At 39.9% G+C, this 24085-nt stretch overlaps 1 protein-coding gene across 9 annotated transcripts in view; it reads left to right on the top strand.

Annotated features, from left to right (window-relative positions):
• The window catches only part of PTPN2 (protein tyrosine phosphatase non-receptor type 2), a 100539-nt gene that overhangs the window by 61835 nt on the left and 14619 nt on the right, over positions 1–24085 (top strand). For all 9 annotated transcript variants that reach the window (XM_077975395.1, XM_077975394.1, XM_028838209.2 and 6 more), the window contains 3 exons: positions 8753–8962; positions 10032–10184; positions 21189–21370. In XM_077975395.1, coding sequence (XP_077831521.1) covers positions 8753–8962; positions 10032–10184; positions 21189–21370 — 545 coding nt within the window. The remainder of the gene's footprint in view (positions 1–8752; positions 8963–10031; positions 10185–21188; positions 21371–24085) is intronic.

Raw genomic sequence — 24085 nt, 5'->3', positions numbered from 1 at the left:
AGGTATAATTTAGACTTGTTGCCCACCCTCCCTGAGCCCTTCCTCATCTGTAAAATGGAGATTACCGCGCCTCCCCTCCAGGGCTGTCCTGAAGGTCAGATGAAGGTGTGTATGCAGAGCACCTGACCTCAGTAGATGCCCAGGAAACGATAGCTCCCAAGACCTGTGACAGCCAAGAATAGCAAAATCGTCAAGAAAATAACTTACAAAGCTATTGTTAAGTGATTCACAACACAAAAATTTGTCCTGAGTTGTGAAAAAATGGTGTTTTTTACATATATGTAACACACATACATATATCCATACACACATATACATGTATAAATGTAGCATGTGGTCTCAAGAACATTTACTTGGGTGTTTTTTATATATATGTAACACACACATACATATATCCATACATACACATACATGTATAAATGTAGCATGTGGTCTCAAGAACATTTACTTGGGTGTTTTTTATATATATGTAACACACACATACGTATATCCATACATACACATACATGTATAAATGTAGCATGTGGTCTCAAGAACATTTACTTGGGTGTTTGGTGGGTTGGTTGGTTGGTTTTTTGAGAGAGTCTTGCATTGCCACCCAGGCTGGAGTACAGTGGCATGATCATAGCTCTCACTGCGGCCTCCAACTCCTGGCCTCAAGAAATCCTCCCATTTCAGCCTCCTGAGTATCTGGGATTACAGGCATGAGCCACCATACCTAATTTTCTTTTTTTTTTTTTTTGTAGAGATGGGGTCTTGCCTTGTTATCCAGGCTGGTTTCAAACTCCTGGGCTCAAGCGATCCTCCCACCTTGGCCTCCCAAAGTGTTGAGATTACAGTCATGAGCCACCATGCCAGGCCTTACTTGCATTTTTCTTCCCCAGAAACATACGAAGTGTTCCTTGGGGCTTGGCTGAGATACATACACATAGTGGGTTATGAACCTGCTGTTGCCGTGGTGATGATTGGGGCATTTCTCCCCCTTTTGCCATTTACCTCTTTTGCCTTCTTTGTGTTATAATTAGAATAAACTAGAAAATAATGAAATGAGAGTAATTCTGAGATGCTAATAGAAACTGTGATAGCTTGAAAATAGGAAAATGTTTAGCCTCATATGACTTTAGGAATGTATGTAGTCTTTAAGTGAAATACTGTTTTAGTTAACCATTAAGTAAATTAAGTGATCACTAACAACACAAAGCCTTAAAGAGAAGGGAGATATATATATATATATATATACACACACACACACACACACACACACACACACACACACGTATACACACGTGCTTTTTAGATGTGTGGCAATCCCTTTTATGGTGGATCCCTTGAAACACTTGTGTTTTTTGCTGCATTGAGTAAGCACAGGTGCATGCTGTGTGCGTGAGGCCTAGGTTCTGGTTTTCCTTCTGTCCAGCTTCCCATGACATCCATAACTAAGCTTATTATGCAGTCTCTTCAGTCACCTAAAAAGGCTCAAAATTAGGAATGATAATGCTTAGATTTATTTATAAATTCTCATTAGTATATTTATTTTGTCCCAACTCTTTCCATTTACATGTGTCTTAAACTGCATTGAGATACATCAATAACTCTTTGATACTGGACTGAGCTGTACATTATTCATTCCCAGAAACAGAACTATATTTCCACAAGGTTCTCAAAGTTCTCTGAATCATCTTCTCTTGGTATTTATCCCAGGTAATTACTCATTTGCTTATGGCATTAAAATTGATTTAGATGAAGGGCATAGATGTGTTTCCCTATTTCTGGAACAGTCCTTATTGAGAATTGATGGTAACTGAAGTAATAATAAAATGAAATGATTTTTGTGTTTTGTTTATCAGATTCCAAAATGCTTTCACATGTATATCATTTGACCAATAGTCTTCAGTTAGTGTGGACAGTGTAAATATTCTTATTATCCCCATATTTTACATTATAAAAATGAATAGTTACGTTAAAATCCATTCGGTTATAGGACTTTTTCCACTGATTACTTAGCTAATAAGTGACAGACTGAACTCATTAGTTCTCCTGGTCCCCTATTTTTTAAGACAGAATCTCGTTCAGTTGCCCAGGCTGGAGTGCAGTGGCATGATCTTGGCTCATTGCAGCCTCCACCTCCTGGGTTCAAGTGATTCTCCTGTCTCCGCCTCCCGAGTAGCTGGGACTACAGGTGTGCACCGCCATGCCTGGCTAATTTTTTGTATCTTTAGTAGAGATGGGGTTTCGCCATGTTGGCCAGACTGATCTCGAACTCCTGACTTCAGGTGATCTGCCCGCCTCAGCCTCTCAAAGTGCTGGGATTACAGGTGTGAGCCACTGTGCCCGGCCATCTCCTAACTTTTGACAGGGGGATAAGTCCTTTTGAAAAGATGCTAATTGTTGTAAAGAGAGATACTGATTCTGAAGCATCTTTCTGGAGTTGAGGCCGTCATGTGAGTTGGCCAGCCACCGTGTTTTAGTTGCTAGCAACTGTGTGGTACAATGACATGATCACTGGACTTTTTATTGGCCTGGGTTTAGAACATACCATAATATAATAGCAAGAATTTGTTTGTGTTCTACTTTATAATGTTTAATTAGAACTAGGGATTCTTTATTCTTTAGAAGGATAAAGTGGCATTTCAGTATGAAAGGCAGAATTACATTTGCCTAAGTAGATAAACTGTAGAATCAGATAGCCTGACTTTAAATCCTGACTCTGCCACTCTTGCTGAGTGACTTGGGTCACATTACTTCACTATGGATGATAAACAGTACCTGCTTTATCATCTATGAAATGAGGGTGTTGATGTACCTACTACATAGGATTGCTCTAAAGATCAAGTGAGTTAATATCATGACAGCGTCTAAGACATAATGCGGGAGCCGCAATTACCTTTTTAGTTTATCAGTTTCCTTTCTGTAATAGTAATGCATTGGAAGGGACAACAGAAACGGGGAGTAGTTGAAAAGGATAAGTTTAGAGAGAAAAAAAGAACCAAGGGAGTGAGAAAAAGTGATGATGAAGTAGGGGGCTGATAGCCAACCTCAACCCGCAGATCTCTGTCTTTATTGAGGTCTCCGCGGTGCAGAGATCCCGTGTGCATCTAAGGGAGTCTGACCTATGTCTATTAACAGGTCCAAAGGTAAAGCTGTTGTCTAAGCAAGCCCTGCGCCGCCTCCAGTCTAATGGAGCAGCACAGTGACATACCAGGAGCCCTTTACAGTGACTTACTTTTTTTTTTTTTTTTTTTTTTTTTGAGACGGAGTCTCGCTCTGTAGCCCAGGCTGGAGTGCAGTGGCCGGATCTCAGCTCACTGCAAGCTCCGCCTCCCGGGTTCACGCCATTCTCCTGCCTCAGCCTCCTGAGTAGCTGGGACTACAGGCGCCCGCCACCTCGCCCGGCTAAGTTTTTGTATTTTTAGTAGAGACGGGGTTTCACTGTGTTACCCAGGATGGTCTCGATCTCCTGACCTCGTGATCCGCCCGTCTCGGCCTCCCAAAGTGCTGGGATTACAGGCTTGAGCCACCGCGCCCGGCCTTACAGTGACTTACTTAAAGCTGAAAGTTTGGACCCTTGCCCCTGAATGAAGAGATTGCATCTCTGCAGTGTGGCCTGTGGCTTAAGCTATGGGGATAATTTTGAGGGGTTTTAAAAATACAAGGTCATCTAGAGTACTTGTCTTTTAGTTTTTTCTTTTTAGTTGCCCTTCACTATTTTTGTAATGTTGTTGGCCAGCTTTATGTTTAGTGAGTTCCAGGAATACTGTTATAATGCTGACTGTCTTCTATTTCCCTGTCCCTATAGATTAAGCAAGATGAGAGTCTAATTATTATGATGCTTAGCTGGGATTTGATTCAAAATCGTTTAAACAGTTTATTCTACCTAGAATGTCCTCTCTCTTCTCTGCCTTTGTATCCTACACGTCCTTAGTAACCCCTGTGGCCCACTTCTTACTTAGGTCTCTCCTGACATATGTCCGTGACACATTTATCCCTAACAGCTGTGATTCTTATACTTTTTCAGTAGTTTAAATATTATCATTCTACTGCTTGTTCAGTACTTCTCTCTGTCTAAATCTTGACTCCATAATGAGGTTTTTAACTTCCAAGGGGCTGGGAGTTATCTGCTGCCTTGGCACTCCCCGGCCATTGCACGGAGTACATTTTAACCACATTGCACCTGAGTGATTGTTGTAAAACACAGATACAGTCTTTCCACCGGCCTCTAAGAATCCTTCTGTAGCTCCCGTTGGTTACTAAAAAAAGTGTCTGTCCAGTGCACAAGACCATGACCCAGCCCAGCCTGGTCCTTGCCTCCTTGTCTAACTCCCTCTCCTTCGGGTATCCAGGATTAGTCCATGCTAACAGACAGGCTTGTCTAATAGGTTAGTTCCCTGGCCGGGGGGGTGGGTGGCATACCTTTGCATATTGCTTTCTCTCTGCTTAGAATGCGAGCCTGTCCCTAGCCGCTTCTGCCGCTCCTCCTCATCTGGTGAGTTCGATCTGTCTTTCACAATGAATTGCAGTCAGTAAATGTTTATCACTGACATACTGACCCTGGCAAAAATTGATGAGAGACCCAACTAAGGCAGTGATAGTGAAGGTACAGATTGGACATCTGGTTAGGACATAGGGTTGACAAACTTTGTCACTCTTTAGGTGTAGAGGAAATACCCAATGAAGAGGTTGAAAATGTGTTGAGTTTTACAATTGACTGGAGCTTTCTAGGGGCCACAGTAAAGGCAATTGGTGAGTATAGTTGTTTTAAAAATACCCAGTATCTGTTAAGCATTTACCATGTGCAGGGATATGGCAGGCACTTCACATTAATTGTTTCATTTGTTCGTTACAACAGTTTTGTAAGGTAAGTAGTAGTATTAACCCTATTCACAGATGACAGAACTGGGGCTTAGTGAAAGTCTTTTAGAAACAAAATCTTGGTACCCTCCATATATACCTAAAGTGTGAAAGTAATTGGGCCTGGGGTCATAGAGCTGTATAGATTTTTTATAATTGGAAAATGTATAATCATTATGTATTTATGATGATTATTAACTTGCATTTGAAGGCTGTGAACAGGGCATACACTTAAATTGCTGTGGCCTAACAATTCCTGTTGTTACACCTGCTCAACTCACAGGTTATTATCCTGGCTTCATATATGCAAGTTTGACATCCCTATAAAAAGACTTTAAATTTAGAATTCTCTTTTAAAAATGTAAATGGGATTTTGCCTTAGAACAGCAAGCCGCTGACATTTTGTGCAGAATGTAGTATACATAATGCAAAGTTCTAGACAGAAAGTTTGGCAGGCATGTGTGGAGCAGCTACAGACAGGGACAGCCTATAATTGTGGGTGCAGCCCGGGTGTGTGTAGGGAGTGGGGTGAAGCAGCGAGAAGCTGGGGGGCAGCGGCTGGGGATCAGAGGGGAAGTAGTATGACTTGGTGGGCTGGGGGGCAGCGGCTGGGGATCAGAGGGGAAGCAGTGTGACTTGGTGACCAAGGAGAAGAAAAGGGTGCTTCTGCAGTTTTGAAAATAAGGAGTTTGCCAAAAATTGTAAAGTCTAAATGCAGACCTTGTTTGGAATAAAGATGAGTTTTGTTTTAGCTTTGTATCCTTTGGCAACCCTTTTTTTTTCCCCCTCTCATTTTTTTTTTTTTCCTGCATGAAAAAGAGGGAAAGGGGTCCATCCAGTCATGCATATGAATGTTTCTATTACCAGAGTAGTAAATATATTAATCTTATGCCTTCATGTGGTCCTTTGTAACTGTGAATTACATGATTTTGGAAAGCTGTGTTTTTTGAATCTTGTTTCTGTAAGGATAAATTAATCAAAGTTAACCTCTCAAAAAGTCCTGGTTCTGTAGGGGGAGAAAAAACAACAACTGATTTTCAAAAATCTATTAGTGGGGAAGACTTTATTATACAAACAGTCATGAGCATTTCTGGGAACTGGCTTCCAGTATCCCAGACAGTGTGACCTGAATTTGAAAAAAAATTGAGACCACTAGTCTTGAGCCAAAATCATACAAGCAAAGAGAAAGCAAGCCGTTGCCCAAGATTGTAGGGCGACCATATGTTTGAGCCAGGACATGATGAAGTAATTACACGCAGGACCCCATAGGAGCTCTGGGCCAGAGACCACAGAGCACTGCAGGCTCCTGCTCAGAGCGGACCACAGAAGGGCCCACACAGACTGAGTCTGGTCCTGCCGATGGCCACAGCAAGTAAGAAACAAAGTGGGTTATTAATGTCACTAGAATCTTAACCTCGTTTACAGGAAAACTTGACTTGGAGTTAACTGTGTCCCCCGCTGTCGAGAACCTGCCTCTAGCCCATTCCTGTCGGTGTTGCCTTGTTAACTGCCCACCTGCTGTTCTGTAAAAGGACACGAGAGTTTACCCTTCTTATTTTAGAATGTTTTGCATTCTCTTTTTTAATGCAATAAATTTACCTTTTTTTTTTTTCAACCTACAGTAAGATTGACTCCTTTTGGTGTACAGTTATGTGACTTTTGACAGTGCATTCAGTCATGTAGCCACTGCCCACAGCAGAAACGTAGATCGGTTCTGTCACCGCTCCCCTGCCCCAGATGTTCTTGTGTTGCTTGTGTACAGTCAGTCATGTTCTCTACCCCCAGCCTCTGGCAACCAGTGATCTGGTTTCTGTTTCTGTGTGATTCTGCCTTTTCCAGAATGTCATATAAACGGAATAGTATAGTATATAGCCTTTAGTCTGGCTTTATTCACTTACCAGAATTAATTTAAAAAGAAATGTCTTAAAACGTAGAAACCGTGATCATTTTAATTCGTAATGGAGAAATTTTTTATTGCTTTTCGTATATTGAGAACTTGTGGATCGCACTGTAGTTGAAATTATTAATGCTGGATGTTAAAAGGTCACTAAAAGTATGTACTTTTTAAAAAATTTATTTCACTGTACTTTATTAGTATTATACCTTATATACTGAGTCTGGGATGTAGAAGTCAATTTCTACTGCAAAATAGGGGTTTTTTGTTTGTTTGTTTGTTTTTGAGATGGAGTTTTGCTCTTGTTGCCCAGGCTGGAGTGCAATGGCGCGATCTCGGCTTACCGCAACCACTGCCTCCCAGGTTCAAGCGATTCTCCTGCCTCAACCTCCCAAGTACCTGGGATTACAGACATGCCCCACCACGCCCAGATAAGTTTGTATTTTTAGTAGAGATGGGGTTTCTCTGTGTTGGTCAGGCTGGTCTCAAACTTCTGACCTCAGGTGATCCACCCACCTCGGCCTCCCAAAGTGCTGGGATTACAGATGTGAGCCACCACGCCCAGCCAAAAATTTATATTTTTAAAGTGAAAGCTAACTTCTAATTTTGGAAATTTTTATTGGGAGCAGGATATTATAATAATAGTCTTTAGTTATTACACCATTAAACATCAAGGTTTTTTACGTTGTTTCTATGCCTCCTCCCTCAAAAAAAACCTCCTACAATAAAACTGAAAAATTGCGCAAAGATGTATTAGTGGAAGACCACTGCTTAATTTACACCAATGAAGAATATAAAGCAGAGAAGTGCTCCTTGGGGCAAAAGGCAATTGGCAGAAAGCTGAAGAGCATTTTCATAATGAGTTAGAAATACAGATCATCAGGAATATCCAGGAAGCGTTAGTGATTGCCAGGCAGGCCTAAGAGACAGGAAACATTTAGCATGTTGGTAAACCATTTTAGCACATCAGCAAAAGCATATAAACAGCTTTAGGACTGGAAATTATTGCCATGGGGAAAGGCAACAATTAGAGGAACAATTCCAATTAAAAATGTAAAGATTGGTTCTTTAGATTAATTCTTGAGTTGCTCCCCTATGCCTGTGTAGCAGAATTCAACAGATAATCATGTTAAACAGGAAATTATATTTTAAAAATAAACTCTGAAATTCATAAAAAGGAAAATGTTAAAGAATGTAAAATTACACTGGTAGAATTTTTTTTTTTTTTTTTTGAAAATGGAGTTTCACTCTTGGTGCCCAAGCTGGTGTGCACTGGCATGATCTCTGCTCACTGCAACTTCCACCTCCTGGGTTCAAGCAGTTCTCCTGCCTCAGCCTCCCAAGTAGCTGGGATTACAGGCACGCGCCACCACGCCTGGCTAATTTTTTGTGTTTTTAGTAGAAATGGGGTTTCACCATGTTGACCAGGCTGGTCTCGAACTCCTGACCTCAGTTGATCTGCCCACCTCGGCCTCCCAAAGTGCTGGGATTACGGGCATGAGCCAATTGCGCCTGGCAGACATTTTTTAAAATAGAAAAAAGTAGTCCATTCATGATGCATGAATTAAAGAAAATATTGGTAACGTGTATGGTAACAGATTAGTAACTGAGAACCCAAAGGCTGCCCCAGGTTGCTTCGAATCCTGGTTCTGTTCCAGCTGTGTGACCTTGAGCAAACTACTTACCCTTTGTTTCAGTTTTTTCACCAGGAAAATGGGTTTTAATAGGATTGTTGTGTGGATTTAGTTAATAAGGAAAGTGTTTAGAACAGGCTTCCAAAATAGTAAGTGTTATATGTGTTAGCTATTATTAATACATCCCAAATTTCCACTGAAGAAAATCTTCCCTAATTTGTATATGGGATTGTCAGAAAACAAATGGAAAAATCATAGTATAAACAGCCCATATGGCTGTAAAGGATTACACAAAACACATGATCTTTCTGAAGTAGTTTTTTTAAAAGAAAAAAAAATAGAACTAACTTGTCCTCCCTTGATTTTCACTTTTTAGAGTGGTGAAACCAGAACAATATCTCACTTTCATTATACTACCTGGCCAGATTTTGGAGTCCCTGAATCACCAGCTTCATTTCTCAATTTCTTGTTTAAAGTGAGAGAATCTGGCTCCTTGAACCCTGACCATGGGCCTGCGGTGATCCACTGTAGTGCAGGCATTGGGCGCTCTGGCACCTTCTCTCTGGTAGACACTTGTCTTGTTTTGGTAAGTGCTTCTTGCGATCTCATTTTAATCTCATTGATTTTTTTTTTTAATTGCTTCCACTGGCAAGGAAGAAGCACTGATGTTGTATCATAGAACTGAGGTTTTTCAACTTTTAACTTCTACTTTTGGAAAAACCTAAAAATCTCATTTCCATGTTTGCAACTGCGTCTTATTCATGACTGGTAGAAATGTATCCAAGATGATTTTAGAGATTCCTAAGAAGATGTTTTTCTTCCTGGTAGCTTTATATTACAGAAATAATAGGTCTCTTCCCCTCATTTTTTCAAATATAAATTCATATGTAATACTGACTTCCTCCTCAGACAAATACTTTATCTCATTTTTTTAAATTTAAAAACTAGGGATAATGATAGACATATTTCACAGGGTTGCTGTGAGAATTCAATGAATTAATACATTAAGGGACACTAGAAGAGTCCCTGGTGTTTTCTGAGCATTCCATAAATGTCAGTATTACTGTTACTCGCCTGAGGTTCCTGTCTGTGCCCCTAAGGGCTAATTCTTTCTGCACCAGTCAATCCCAGTCCCAGCCTGTATACAGCCTAAATCTTTTTTTCTCTTTTTAGGACCTTTATTTTTTCCTTACTGGCCTCTTTCCCACCATCTTTAGATGGGTGCTGTGTATCCAGACATCGTGTCTGTAGTGCAGACATGAAGGAGGCGGAAGGGCAGTGAGCAGAAAGGTTGACTCCTGCCATGACTTTAAAAAAAAAAAAAAAATAGTCCTTATACTAGTCAGAACTGATTATAAATCCTTCCTTTAACCAATGACTGGCCAGAAGGAATGAGATTACTATGATTGGTTTGGAATCAATTGTGAATCAGCTGAAGAATCAAAGTCCTCCATCTACTTGAGTGGTTGAGATGTGGGGAGGGATGAGTAGGCTGGGATAGTTGCTGTGTATGTAACAGTTATAGCTGCAGGGTTAAATTATCGTTATTTCAGAGGAGAAAATGCAGAGCAAAAATCTTAGCAATGATCCTGCATTGATTCTGTTTCCTGGGTTCCAGTAACAAAAGATTTGTCTGATATTTGCCTTTCTTGCAGATGGAAAAAGGAGATGATATTAACATTAAACAAGTGTTACTGAACATGAGAAAATACCGAATGGGTCTTATTCAGACCCCAGATCAACTGAGATTCTCATACATGGCTATAATAGAAGGAGCAAAATGTATAAAGGGAGATTCTAGTATACAGGTAAACTTTATACACATTTAAAATCATATCTATTTGTTAAATACACACAGCATCAAATAACTGCACCCCACTTGAGCCCTTGTCGTCTTTGTTTCAAAAAGTATGTTTGAATTTTTGTGGTAAATCCAATTGGCTGTCTTAAAATTGTAAAATTTTAGCTAGCTTCCTCATATATACTCAGCCTCAGGTTAAATCCTGTCTGTCACTTAAAAGCCCTTGTAGAAACAAGATTTCATTAAAGAAACTGAATTTTTCATTTTGGGGGTGGTTAAGCTTTTAATTATTAAAGTAGCTGGAAACTTCAGATACTTTTGCCCTCATTACACACTAATACTTGGTTTATATAATATTTGACTTTATAACAAGCACCTTGAATATTTATGGCAGATATAATGAAATTCCAGCAAAATGTTACATTCTTCTGGTTGATGGCTTTATTCTCATGAAGCTATTTTTACTGCATATTTGTAGAACCTAAATTCAAAGACTGATCAGAAGTTTGTGTTATGCACTAAGTTAAAATGTAAAATAGAAACAACCACAGACTCCATTTTTTGTATGGTTTAATCACGTCGTATTGGACGTAAGCAGATACTGTAAATTGATGCGTAATATAAGATAGACTGACTTTTCATTCTATTTCTCGTATGTGAACTTATTTACTAGCACTTTCATTTCTGTGATTACTAGCCAATACAGGAATATAACTTAGACCCTTGGTGTCAGAATAAAGGTTTATTTTAAAAGATTTTTTCCAAATCTTTAAATAGCATTAAAATATTCTTAATGAACATAAACCTTAGGGTACTCAGAGCCAAAATACTCAATGTGTGGAAAACTCAGCCCACAGAACATGTCCTGCTTCAGACACTAGACTTAGGGAACATTGGGTTTCCTGGGATTACTTTGGCAGTGACCAGTGATTTCGGTGAAGTAAAAGTTATTTCAGATGTTTAAGATTAGGAAAATTTCCCTTTCTAATCGCAGTGAGCTTTCACCAACTTAAATCTGGAGTTCAAAAAGAAAATCAAGTAGTTCAGTCAGATTTCCCCATGCCTTCACAGCCTGCTTCCTGGCTGTGGTGAGGTGGGTCACTGGGAGGGAAGTGTATGGTCCTTTGGATTGTGTGTTTCCTACCACTGCTTTTTTTTTAAGTTTTGTATCTTTAGTTTTAGAATACATGCTTTATCTGAGAATGGATCCTTTTTTATCACAGAGATCAGTTTTTCTGGACACTTTTTTGTGGAGTCTTTGACAGTGCAGTTTGTGGCTAGGAAGGATTTTTTTCTGTTAATTTATCTGGTATGGTAGAGTCCTCAGACTCTCAATTCTACAGCATTTTCTGCCCCCGTTCCAGATAGGACATTGGAGACATCTTTGTCCTTCAGGTACTCAGGATCAGAAAAGCCTGCTACCCGTTCCGAGGGGTTAATTTCTGCAGAAATGGTCTTGGCATTCTAAGAGTCTCTGTCTCTTAATTGGTGCATTTAGACCATTGGCATATGAAGTGATTACTGATAAAGTTGGATTAATACATACATACCACACGTGCTACTGTTTTTTTTTTCCTTTTTTGAGACCCAGTTTCGCTCTTTTTGCCCAGACTGGAGTGCAATGGCGTAGTCTCGGCTCACTGCAGCCTCCGCCTCCCAGGTTCAAGTAATTCCCCCTACTCAGCCTCCCGAGTAGCTGGGATTACAGGTGCCTGTCACCACTCCTGGACTAATTTTGCATTTTTAGTAGAGATGGGGTTTCACTGTGTTGGCCAGGCTGGTCTCCAACTCCTGACCTCAGGTGATCTGCCTGCCTTAGCTTCCCAAAGTGCTGAGATTACAGGCGTGAGCCAACGCACCCAGCCCACCAAAGTGATTGTATCTTAAGTCCGTAAATATATATATAATCTTAAAGTATGTATTCATTTACAGAAAACTTTCAATGACCTTGACATTCCTGTAGATATATAGGCTATTTGTAATTGCCTTTCAGCACAAGGTCAGGCATAAATACTTAAGCTGGTTGCTGGTATTACCACATATTGATTAGCAAATTCCCAGTATTGATGACAGTAAACCTCCCAGAGTAAATATCTAGTTTGGCAATTCAGAACTAATGTTGTAAGATCTACAAAAAATTAGCTGGGCGTGGTGGCACATGCCTGTAATCCCAGTTACTTGGGAGGCTGAGGTAGAAGAATTGCTTGAGCCCGGGAGATGACGAGTGAGGGCTCAGGAAATGTAGTATCTTCTAGAGGCCGAGGTTGTAGTGAGCTGAGATTGTGCCACTATACTCTAGCCTGAGTGAAAGACGAGACTTGGTCTCATGGAGAAACCCTGTTTCTACTGAAAATACAAAATTAGCCAGGTGTGGTGGTGCCTGTAATCCCAGCTACTGATCTACTACAGGCACGCGCCACCACCCCCGGCTAATTTTTGTATTTTTGGTAGAGAAGGGGTTTCACCATGTTACCCAGACTGGTCTCAAACTCCTGATCTCAAGTGATCTGCCCACCTCGGCCTCCCAAAGTGCTGGGATTACAGGCATGAGCCAGTGTGCCAGGCGTGCTTTTTTCTTTTTAATACTTCTGGTACATGATGACAATGAGACAAATTAGAAACTAGTTTATCCATTCTATGAATGGATTTCCCAGAGATTTTTTAAAAATCTAAATACAAGCATTGCTTTTAACAGTACCATATTGCACAAGAGTAACTCCAGGGAATGAATGTTCCATAAGTTCCAAAAAACTGTAAGTTGCAATATTACATCTCTGTTTAAAATCATTAAACTCTTCGGGCAATAAGTAGAGTATTCCTTATTATTTTTTTGTTGTTGTTGAGTCGGAGTCTTGCTCTGTCGCCCAGGCTGGAGTGCAGTGGTGCGATCTCGGCTCACTGCAAGCTCCTCCTCCTGGGTTCACGCCATTCTCCTGCCTCAGCCTCCCGAGTAGCTGGGACTACAGGCGCCCATCACCATGCCCGGCTAATTTTTTTTTTTTGTAATTTTAGTAGAGATGGGGTTTCACCATGTTAGCCAGGATGGTCTCGATCTCCTGACCTCGTGATCTGCCCACCTCGGCCTCCCAAAGTGCTGGGATTACAGGCGTGAGCCACCGCGCCTGGCCAAGTATTCCTTATTAATTAGATCCAAGACTCCTTGCTTCCTGGATAAGATCTTCAAAGAAGGCCATCCCTGTCCCTACTGAGTCATTTGGGCCAGTGTAGTCATAGTTAATCAAAACCATTGGCTCCTACTGCTTCTACCTGTACCACCTGCCCCTGGCAGATACGTAGATGGTGGTCATGTCCTCATCCTTTCAAGGACTCGAGAGACTAGTCGCAGTGTGTAGGTTATATATGCCTTTTTCTTCTCTGGCATGTAAGTTGTCACTGCTTTCATCTGCAGGGGCCCAGATGCACTCTTCTTCCTCTACCTTTGTCCCTAGGAATGGTGACAAGTGAGGAAACGTAGTATTTTCTAGACATGATGCTGGGCTCTTCACATGCCATCTCATTAATTACAACTGTCTCCCAGGATAGATGATGACATCCTCTTTCATAGAAGAAACGGCAATTTCTCTTCATTTTGGTCCGAATCCTGGTTTGGGTTGCCATATACTCCTGAAGTCCATGCTAGAGGCATGCTGGAGGGTGTTTCCCTAGCCCAGTGGTGGGCTAGCCAGCTGCCTGGGGCTGCTAGTGTACCTGATATCACAACCCTGATAGTTAAAGTCCTTTAGCGTCATAAGGACCTACTTGGAAATCTCACTGTTGGTTCCGCCCTAGACTGAACAGTGGCAAGGAGCAAGAAGGTTCCAGATCACATTCAAGCACCACTGTGGTCAGTACTACAGTGTTACATACCTGTGGATTAGAAATGGATTAAGATTCAAGCAAAATCTACCTTGGCTGAAATCTTTTTTAAAAAATTTGTGGTTTTTGTGCAGTGCCACTGTATTTTTTTATTTTTTTGTTTTTTTGTTTTGTTTGTTTTATTGAGACGGAGTCTTGCTCTCTCGCCCAGGCTGGAGTGCAGTGGTATGATCTCGGCTCACTGCAACCTCCACCTCCCGGGTTCAAGTGATTCTCCTACCTCAGCCTCCCAAGTAACTGGGACTACAGGTGCCCGCCACCACACCCAGCTAATCTTTTGTATTTTTAGTAGACATGGGGTTTCACCATGTTAGCTAGGATGGTCTCGATCTCCTGACCTCTTGATCCACCTGCCTTGGCCTCCCAAAGTGTTGGGATTACAGGCGTGAGCCACCACGTGCCCCGGCCTTTGTTTTTGATTGACACTTAGTAATTGTACCTATTTATGGGGTTCAGTGAGATATTTTGATACATTTATACATTATGTAATGATCAAATTAGACTATTTAGCACATCTGTCACCTCATACATTTATCTTTGTGGTGAAAACATTCAAAATCCTCTCTTCCAGCTATTTTGAAATGTATATTTCATTATATATTATTATATGCTAATATATTTCATAGTACTTGAAATATATATGTATATGTAAGTATTTCAAAATAGCTAGAAGAGAGGATTTTATGTATATATAAAATGTGTATGTATATACATTTTTTTTGAGATAGGGTCTCATTCTCTTGTTCAGGCTGGTGTGCAGCGGCACGATCATGGCTCAGTCATTGCAGCTTCAACCACCTGGGCTCGTGGTATCCTCCTGCCCTAGTCTCTTAAGTAGTTGGGACTGCAGGCGCATGCCACCACTTGTGGCTCATTTTTAAATATTTGTAGAGACTGGATCTCACCATGTTGCCCAGGTTGGTCTCAAACTCCTGGGCTCAAGTGATCTCCCGCCCCAGCCTCCCAAATTGCTAGAATTGCAGACATGAGCCACCACACCCTGTCTGAAATATTAAATATTATTAACCATAGTCGTTCAACTGTGCAGTAAAACACCACAACTCATTCCCCTATTGAACTGTTGTTCAATTTCTCCCCATGCCCACTCTTCCCTACTCTCCAAAGCCTCCAGTAAGTAGGTACTGTTCTACTCTCTGCCTCTATGAGGTTAACTTTTTTAGATTCCACATATGAGAACGTGCAGTATTTGTCTTTCTGTACTTGACCTAATGTCCTCCAGTTTCATCCATTTTGCCACAAAAGACAGGATTTCTTTTTTTTTTTTATGGCCAAACAGTATTACTATATATGTGTGTGTGTGTGTGTTTATATGTATATATTACGTATATATAACATACGCATATATATGTGTATAACATGTATATGTATATATGTTATGTATACACGTATACGTATATACGTGTGTGTGTGTGTATATACATTCCACATTTTCCTTCTCCCTCCATTCATTGATGGACATTTAGGTTGATTCCGTATCTTGACTATTGTGAATAGTGCTACAATAAGCACAAGAGTGCCAATATGCCTTTGAAATCCTAATTTCATTTCCTTTGGATAAATACCCAGTAGTGGGATTGGTGGATCATATGATAGTTCTATTTTTAATCTTTTAAGGAATTTTTATACTGTTTTCCAAAATGGCTGTACTAATTTACATTCCACCAGCCGTGTACAGGAGTTCGCCTTTCTCCACATTTATGTCAGCATTTTTTTTTGTCTTTTTGATAATAGTCATTCTAATTGGGGTGTGGTAATATCTCAGTGTGGTATTGATTTGCATTATTCTGATGATTAGTGATATTGACCATTTTCTCATGTAGCTATTGGCTCTTTGTATGTCTTTTAAGAAATGGCTATTCAGGTCTTTTACCTATTTTTAATTGGATTATTTGTGTTTTCTGCTCTGCTATTGAATTTTGTTTGAGTTTCTTATATATTCTGGATATTCATCCCTGTCAGATGTGTAGTTTGCAGATATTTTCTTCCATTCTGTAGATTGTCTCTTCAGTCTGTTGATTGCTGCCTTTGCTGTACAGAAACTTTTTAGTTTGATGCAATCCCATTTGTCTGTTTTTGCTTTTGGGGTCTTATACAAAAGACCCTTCCCTTGCCCAGACCAATGTCCTGAAATGTTTCCCCTATCTTTTCTTCTAGTATTTATATTTGGTGTCTTATATTAAGTCTTTAGCCCATTTTGAGTTGATTTTTTTAATATGGTGAGAGATAGGGGTCTAGTTTCATTCCTGGACATGTAGATATCCAGTGTTCACAACACCATTTATCAAAGAGGCTGTCCTTCACCAGTGTGTATTCTTGGCGTCTTTGTCAAAAATAAATTGGCTGTAAATACGTGGATTTATTTCCATGCTCTCCTGTTTTATTGGTCTTTACATCCATTTTTATGGTAGTAGCATGCTATTTTGGTTACTGTAGCTTTGTAGTATATTTTGAGGTCAGAGAGTGTGATGCCCCCAGCTTTGTTCTTTTTGCTAAAAATTGCTTTGGCTTTTGGCATCTTTTATGATTCCATACAAAGTTTAGGATTATTTATTCTGTTTCTAAGAAGAATGTCATTGGTGTTTTCACTGGATTGCATTGAATCTGTAGATCACTTTGTAGCATGGACATTTTAACAGTATTAATTTTAATCCATGAACATAGGCTATCTTTCCATTTATGTCCTCTTCAACTTTTTCCATTAATGTTTTATAATTTTCATTATAGAGATCTTTCACCTCCTTGTTTAAATTTATTCCCAGGTAATTTTTTTGAAAATGTAATTGCTTTCTTGATTTCTTTTTTTCAGGTAGTTTGCTAGTGATGTATAAAATTCTACTGATTTTTATTTGTTGATTTTGTATCCTGCAACTTTACTGAATTTGTTTATTATAACAGTTTTTTGGTAGAGTCTATAGGGTTTTCTATATATAAGTTTATGTCTTCTGCAAACAGAGACAATTCGACTTCCTCCTTTCCAGTTTGAATGCCCTTTCTCTTTCTTTTGGTTAATTGCTCTGGCTAGGGCTTACAGAATTATGCTGAATAAAAGTGTTGAAAGTAGGCATTCTAGCCTGGTGCCACACCTGGAGTCCCAGCAGTTTGGGAGGCTGAGATGGGCAGATCACGAGGTCAAGAGATTGAGACCACCCTGGCCAACATGGTAAAACTCTGTCTCTACTAAAAATACAAAAATTAGCCAGGTATGGTGACACGCGCCTGTAGTCCCAGCCACTCAGGAGGCTGAACCAGGAGAATTGCTTGAACCCTAGAGGCGGAGGTTGTAGATCACACCACTGCACTCCAGCCTGGTGACAGAGCAAAACTCCATCTCAAAAAAAAAAAAAAAAAAAGAAATTGGGCATCTCTGTCTTGTTCCAGATCTTAAGAGGAAAAGCTTTCAACTTTTTCATGTTCAGTATGATACTAACTATGGGTTTGTCATACGTGGCTTTGTGTTGAGGCACAGTTTCCTCCATACCTAATTTGTTGAGAGTTTTTATCATGAAGGTATGTTGAATTTTTTTTTTTTTTGAGGCAGAGTGTTGCTCCGTTGCCCAGGCTGGAGTGCAGTGGCGCAGTCTCGGCTCACTGCTGCCTTCGCCTCTTGGGTTCAAGCGATTCTTGTGCCTCAGCCACCCAAGTGGCTGGAATTACAGGCCTGTACCACCACATCCAGCTGTTTTTTGTATTTTTAGTAGAGATGGGGTTTCACCATGTTGGCCAGACTGGTCCCAAACGCCTGACCTCGAGTGATTGACCTGCCTCAGCCTCCCAAAGTGCTGGGATTACAGGTATGAACCACTGTGCCCAGCTGGTATGTTGAATTTTATCAAATGGTTTTTCTGCATCTATTGAAATGATCATATGGTTCTTGTCCTTGATTCTGTTGATTTGATAGATCATGTTTATTGATTTGCATATGTTGAACCATCCTTTCATCCCTTGGATGAATCCCACTTGATCATGGTAAATGATGTTTTTAATATATTGTTGAATTCAGTTTCCTATTATTTCATTCAGGATTTTTGCGTCCATGTTCATCAAGGATATTGGCCTGTAGTTTTCTTTTTTGTTGTATCCTTGTCTGGTTTTGGTATCAGGGTAATGCTGGCCTTATAGAATGATTCTGTAAGATTTCTCTCTTCAATTTTTTGAACAGTGTGAAAAGAATTAGTATTATTTAAATGTTTGGTAGAATTCAGCCATGAAGCCATCAAGTCCTGGCTTTTCTTTGATGGGAGACTTTTTATTACTGATTCAATCTCACTCTTTATTGGTCAGTTCAGGCTTTCTGTGTCTTCATGGTTCAGTTTGGATAGCTTGTGTGTCTAGGAATTTAGCCATTTCCTCTAGGCTTTCCAATTTGTTGGCATACAGTTGTTTATAATAGTCTCTTACAATACTTTGTTTATGGTATTAGTTGTAATGTCTCCTGTTTCATCTCTGATTTGAGTCTTTTTTTTTTTTTAGTCTACTATAGGTTTGCTGATTTTGTTTACCTTTATAAAAAACAATCTTTGGTTTTGTTGATCTTTTGTATCTTTTTTAGTCACTTTATTTCCATTCTTCTGGTCTTTATTATTTTCTTTGTTCTGCTAATTTTGGGTTTAGTTTATTATTTTCTAGTTCCTTTACATCAGGTTGTTTATTTGAGATCTTTCTACTTTTTTTTTTTTAATTGAGGCGGAGTTTCACTCTGACCCCCAGACTGGAGTGCATTGGCACGATCTTGACTCACTGCAACCTCCGCCTCCCGGGTTCAAGTGATTTTTATGCCTCAGCCTCCCAAATACCTGGGACTACAGGTGCCCACCACCATGCCCGGCTAATTTGTGGTAGAGACGGGGTTTCACTGTGTTGGCCTCACCTCCTCACCTCAGGTGATCCTCCTGCCTCCACCTCCGAAAGTTCTTGGGCGTGAGCCACCCGCCTGGCCTGAATGTGATTTTTTTCTTTTTTTAATTTGTTGAGACTTGTTTCGTGGCCTAATATATGGCCCATCATGGAGAATGTTCCATGTGCTGATGAGAAAAATGTGTATTCTGTGGCTGTTGGAGGGAATGTTCTGTAAATGTGTGTTAGGTCCATTTGGCCTAGAGTGCAGTTTAAATCCTGTGTTTCTTTGTTGATTTTCTGTGTGGATGATCTGTCCATTGCTGGAAGTGGGATGTAGCGTTCTCTGCTGTTACTGTATTGCAGTCTGTGTCTCCCTTTAGGTCTGATAATATCTGCTTTATATTGTGTGCACCAGTGTTGGGTGCATAGATACCTGAAATCATTACATCCTCCTGCTGAATTGACCCCTTTGACCTTTGTTTCTTTTTACAGTTTTTGGCCTGAAGTCTACTTTATCAAAATGTAGCTACTCCTCTTCTCTCTTTGGTTTTAATTTGCATGGAATATCATTTCTCATGCCTTCACTTTCAGGCTTAGTGTGTCCTTACAGGTGAAGTGAGTGTCTTGTAGGTAACATAGAGTTGGATTTTGTTTTTTGTTTTTTCATCCATTCAGCCACTATGTCTTTTCATTGAAGTATTTAATCTATTTACATTAAAGGGTATTATTGATAGATAAGGACTTACACCTGCCATTTTGTTGATTATTTTCTGTTTGCTTTGCCTATTCTTTATTCCTTTCTTTCTCTCTTATTGTTTACCTTTGTGGTTTGGTGATTTTCTATAGTGAGAAGGTTTGATTTATTTCTCTTATTTGTGTGTCTGCTGTAGTTACTTTTTTTCTTCGTGGTTACTATGAGGCTTACATTAAACATCTTATAGTTACAATAGAGTGTTTTAAGCTGATAACAACTTAACGTTTGTCTCATAAAATATTTTTGACTTTTACCCTCCCCTCAAACTTATACTTTTGTTGCTTAATTTACATCTTTTTATATTGTGTGATCCTTAACAACTTGTAGCTGTAGTTACCATTAACCATTTTTTACTTTTAACCTTCATAATGAGGATTTGAAAGATTATATTCCACGGTTATAGCAATGGAGTTTTCTGAATTTGGTAATTAATTTACCTCTGTCGGTGAGATTAGATGATCATATGTTTTCATGGTAGTAATTATACTTTTGCTTCCAGTCGAAGCAACTCCCTTAAGCATTTCTTGTAAGGCTAGTCTATTGGTAGTAAATTCTTGCAGCTTTTGCTTCAAGAAATGGGAAAGACTCCATTTTTCTTTCATTTCTGAAAGATAACTTTGCTAGTAGTTGTTATCTTTCAGCACTTTGAATGTATTATCCCATTCTCTATAAGCCGTTCTTTCTTGGCATGAACAGGTTTTCTGAGAAATCTGTTGATAGGAACCTGCCGGATTCCCTTACACGTGACTTGATCCTTTTCTCTTGCTGCTTTTAGAACTCTCTCTGTCTAACTTCTGATGGTTTCATTATAATGTACCTTGGAGAGAGGACCCCTTTGCCTTGAATGGATTTAGCATGCTGTGAGTTTCATGGATCTGGATACCAATATTAAAATTATGTAACTATGACTAATAGTTGAGTGTGGTCCTAGTATAGTTTGCCCTCAAATAGGTAAAAGTCTACGAGATTTTATTATTATATTCAACTATATACTGATGTACATAAATATTAAATGCTTTATTGTTATAAAATTTTTTTTTTTTTTTTTTTTTTGAGACGGAGTCTCGCTCTGTCGCCCGGGCTGGAGTGCGGTGGCCGGATCTCAGCTCACTGCAAGCTCCGCCTCCCGGGTTCACGCCATTCTCCTGCCTCAGCCTCCCGAGCAGCTGGGACTACAGGCGCCCGCCACCTCGCCTGGCTAGTTTTTTGTAGTTTTTATTAGAGACGGGGTTTCACCATGTTAGCCAGGATGGTCTCCATTTCCTGACCTCGTGATCCGCCCGTCTTGGCCTCCCAAAGTGCTGGGATTACAGGCTTGAGCCACCGCGCCCGGCCTGTTATAAAATTTTGAAATTAAAATAAGCATAGTTACAAGCTACAGTATGGCAAAATGCCTTTTTCTTTTTCACTCATCTTTTAGCATCATTGGGTTTTCTTAACTTGAATATATGATTTTAATTCATAAATTTTTTTTATTTAAGGAAAATAAATTTTTAGTGTTTTTTATTTCTCTTCCCTACCTAGAAACGATGGAAAGAACTTTCTAAGGAAGACTTATCTCCTGCCTTTGATCATTCACCAAACAAAATAATGACTGAAAAATACAATGGGAACAGAATAGGTCTAGAAGAAGAAAAACTGACAGGTGACCGATGTACAGGACTTCCCTCTAAAATGCAAGACACAATGGAGGAGAACAGTGAGAGGTAAGCTTTCTATAACTACATGCTGAAAGATGAGGCTTTTTGATTTTAGAAATAAATTTTATGGGATCAGGTGCCACAGGATTTCAGGTATGTAATTTTTATATTAGGAAAATACAATCACGCCTGTAATCCCAACACTTTGGGAGGCTGAGGCGGGAAGATCACTTGAGTCTAGGAGTTTGAGACCACCTGGGCAACATAGTGAGACCTTATCTCTACAGAAAATAAACAAAATTAGCCAGGTGTGGTGATGCGAGCCTGTGGTCCCAGCCACTCTGGAGACTGAAGTGGGAGGATTGGTTGAGCCGGGGAGGTTGAGGCTGCAGTGAGCTGAGATAACCACCACTGCACTCCCACCTGGGTGACAAAGCAAGACCATGTCTTATAAATAATAATAAATAATTATGTGGATATGATATATGATATGAAATAATATAGGCCCTTTTTTTATTGAATTAATATAACCTTTTTTTTTTCCTCTGTCACCCAGGCTGGAGTGCAGTGGCACAACCTCAGCTCACTGCTCCACCTCCTGGGTTCAAGCGATTCTCCTGCCTCAGCCTCTTGTGTAGCTGGGATTCCAGGCGCCCCCCACCACGCCCAGCTAATTTTTGTATTTTTAGTAGAGAGACGGTTTCGCCATGTTAACAAGGCTGGTCTTGAACTCCTGACCTCAGGTGATCCAACCGCCTCAGCCTCCCAAGGTGCTGGGATTACAGGCGTGAGCCACTGTGCCCGGCCAAAGAGCCACTGTGCCTGGCCAAATTAATACAACCTTTGTTTCTTACCTGAGGGTATTTGATGACAAAGATGTTCTCAAGGAGCTTTCAGCCAATACTTATAAATAGAAACCAATTCAAAAATCCTTTAAAACAATCATGATTGAGTGTAAAAGTTAATATAATTAGGTGCTAAAATATATGGTATGGTACAGAAAGTAATACGAATATCTGCCATTTGTACTATAGTTATAACGTAACTGATAATATGCCTTTAATAAAACATTTAAACATGTAAGCTTAATTCCATTACTGGAGGAAGAAAAAGGCGTTTTTAAAAAAATCCGTATGACTGTGGCATCTATTCAGAATTTTAAATTACAACTACATTTCTAAGACTGTCTGTCACAGATTAGGAAGCTGGTAACCTGGTATAAGTCACATAGCAAAGTGAATGAGCTTTTTATTTGCTCTCTCCTGCATGTCTGAATACCTTTTCTTCTTCACTTTTTGCCAAACATACTTCTTATTGTGGGGATTTTATCTTGTGGTTGTATTTGTTAGATTGGAATGAAAATAGTCAAGGTCTGCCATACATTATAGCTTCACTGCTCTATTTTCCTAATATAAAAATTAAACGTGAAATTTTATCAGTGCTAATAACATATTGCAATACATAATACATGTATTATTATAGATTACAGTGGAAGAGTTTATTATGGTTTAGCAATGTTATTCCTAATTTTTGACTTCAGTAGTTTTAGACTGCAAAAGAAAGCATGATGTTTTTTGGTTCCTTTTTTCATCTTAAATAGAATACCTTTAAATCAGGAAGTAATAGTTTTAAATTACCTTAACTTTTTCAATAATAAGGCTTTCAGATTCCTAGTGTTATTGCTTTTTTCCCCCTTTTATCTAGTACTATCTGCAGAATTAAATGAAAAACAGGCTTGATGACTGAAATAGCGTTCTTAGTATTTCAGAAGTGTTGAGTTTTAATCTACAAAGATTCAGACCAGCCATGTTAATCCCAGTGAGTTAAATCACTCATCCAAGGCTGCGAATACAGAGGAGACTAGAAAAACCACTCCGGAGTTACAGAGTGATTGCCAAAGGCTGTTTTATGGGATCTGTGTGTGTATGTGCCTATACATGTTTTCACATGTGGTGGCGGTGTTTTCTTCTTTCCCTTTTTTCCTTTCGTGTCTGAGAAATGAGACTGGTGCATGTTTGAAAGCAGAGAGAGAGTCCCAACAGAAAAGTAAGTGGAGAAGGCTGATTGCTAAAACAAGGTTACAGAAATAAAAAAGAGGAGGCCGGGCATGGTGGCTCACGCCTGTAATCTCAGTGCTTTGGGAGGCCAAGGCAGGCAGATCACTTGAGGTCAGGAGTTCGAGACCAGCCTGGCCAACATGGTGAAACCCTGTCTCTGCTGAAAATACAAAAATTAGCCAGGCATGCTGGCACACACCTGTTGTCCCAGCTACTTGGGAGGCTGAGGTGGAAGAATTGCTTGAACCCAGGAGGTTACAGTGAGCCAAGATCATACCACTATACTCCAGACTGGGCAACAGAGCAAGACTCTATCTCAAAAAAAGATAAAAAGAAATGTAAAAGAAGAGCATAGGATCAGGGGTGTGAAATAAAGGTTACTCTGAACAGTTTTGTTTTTTAATCAGTCCCAGTAATTTTTAATACCTATAGATAGCTTTGCATTAAAGATCCTAATAAGTCTTATTGAAAGAATTTCAACTTTTTTTTTTCCCCTCCAAGATGGAGTCTCGCTCTGTCACCCAGGTTGTTGGAGTACAGTGGCGCAATCTTGGCTCACTGCAACCTCCGCCTCCTGGGTTCTAGCAATTCTCCTGCCTTAGCCTCCCAAGTAGCTGGGATTACAGGCCCCTGCCACCACACCCAGCTAAGTTTTGTATTTTTAGTAGAGACAGGGTTTCACCGTGTTGGCCAGGTGAAACCTCCTGACCTTGTGATCCTCCCA

This window comes from Macaca mulatta, chromosome 18 (assembly GCF_049350105.2).
Source record: "Macaca mulatta isolate MMU2019108-1 chromosome 18, T2T-MMU8v2.0, whole genome shotgun sequence".
NCBI lineage: Eukaryota > Metazoa > Chordata > Mammalia > Primates > Cercopithecidae > Macaca > Macaca mulatta.
Note: the sequence above shows the minus strand (reverse complement) of the source record. Positions and strands in the feature narration are given on the sequence as shown.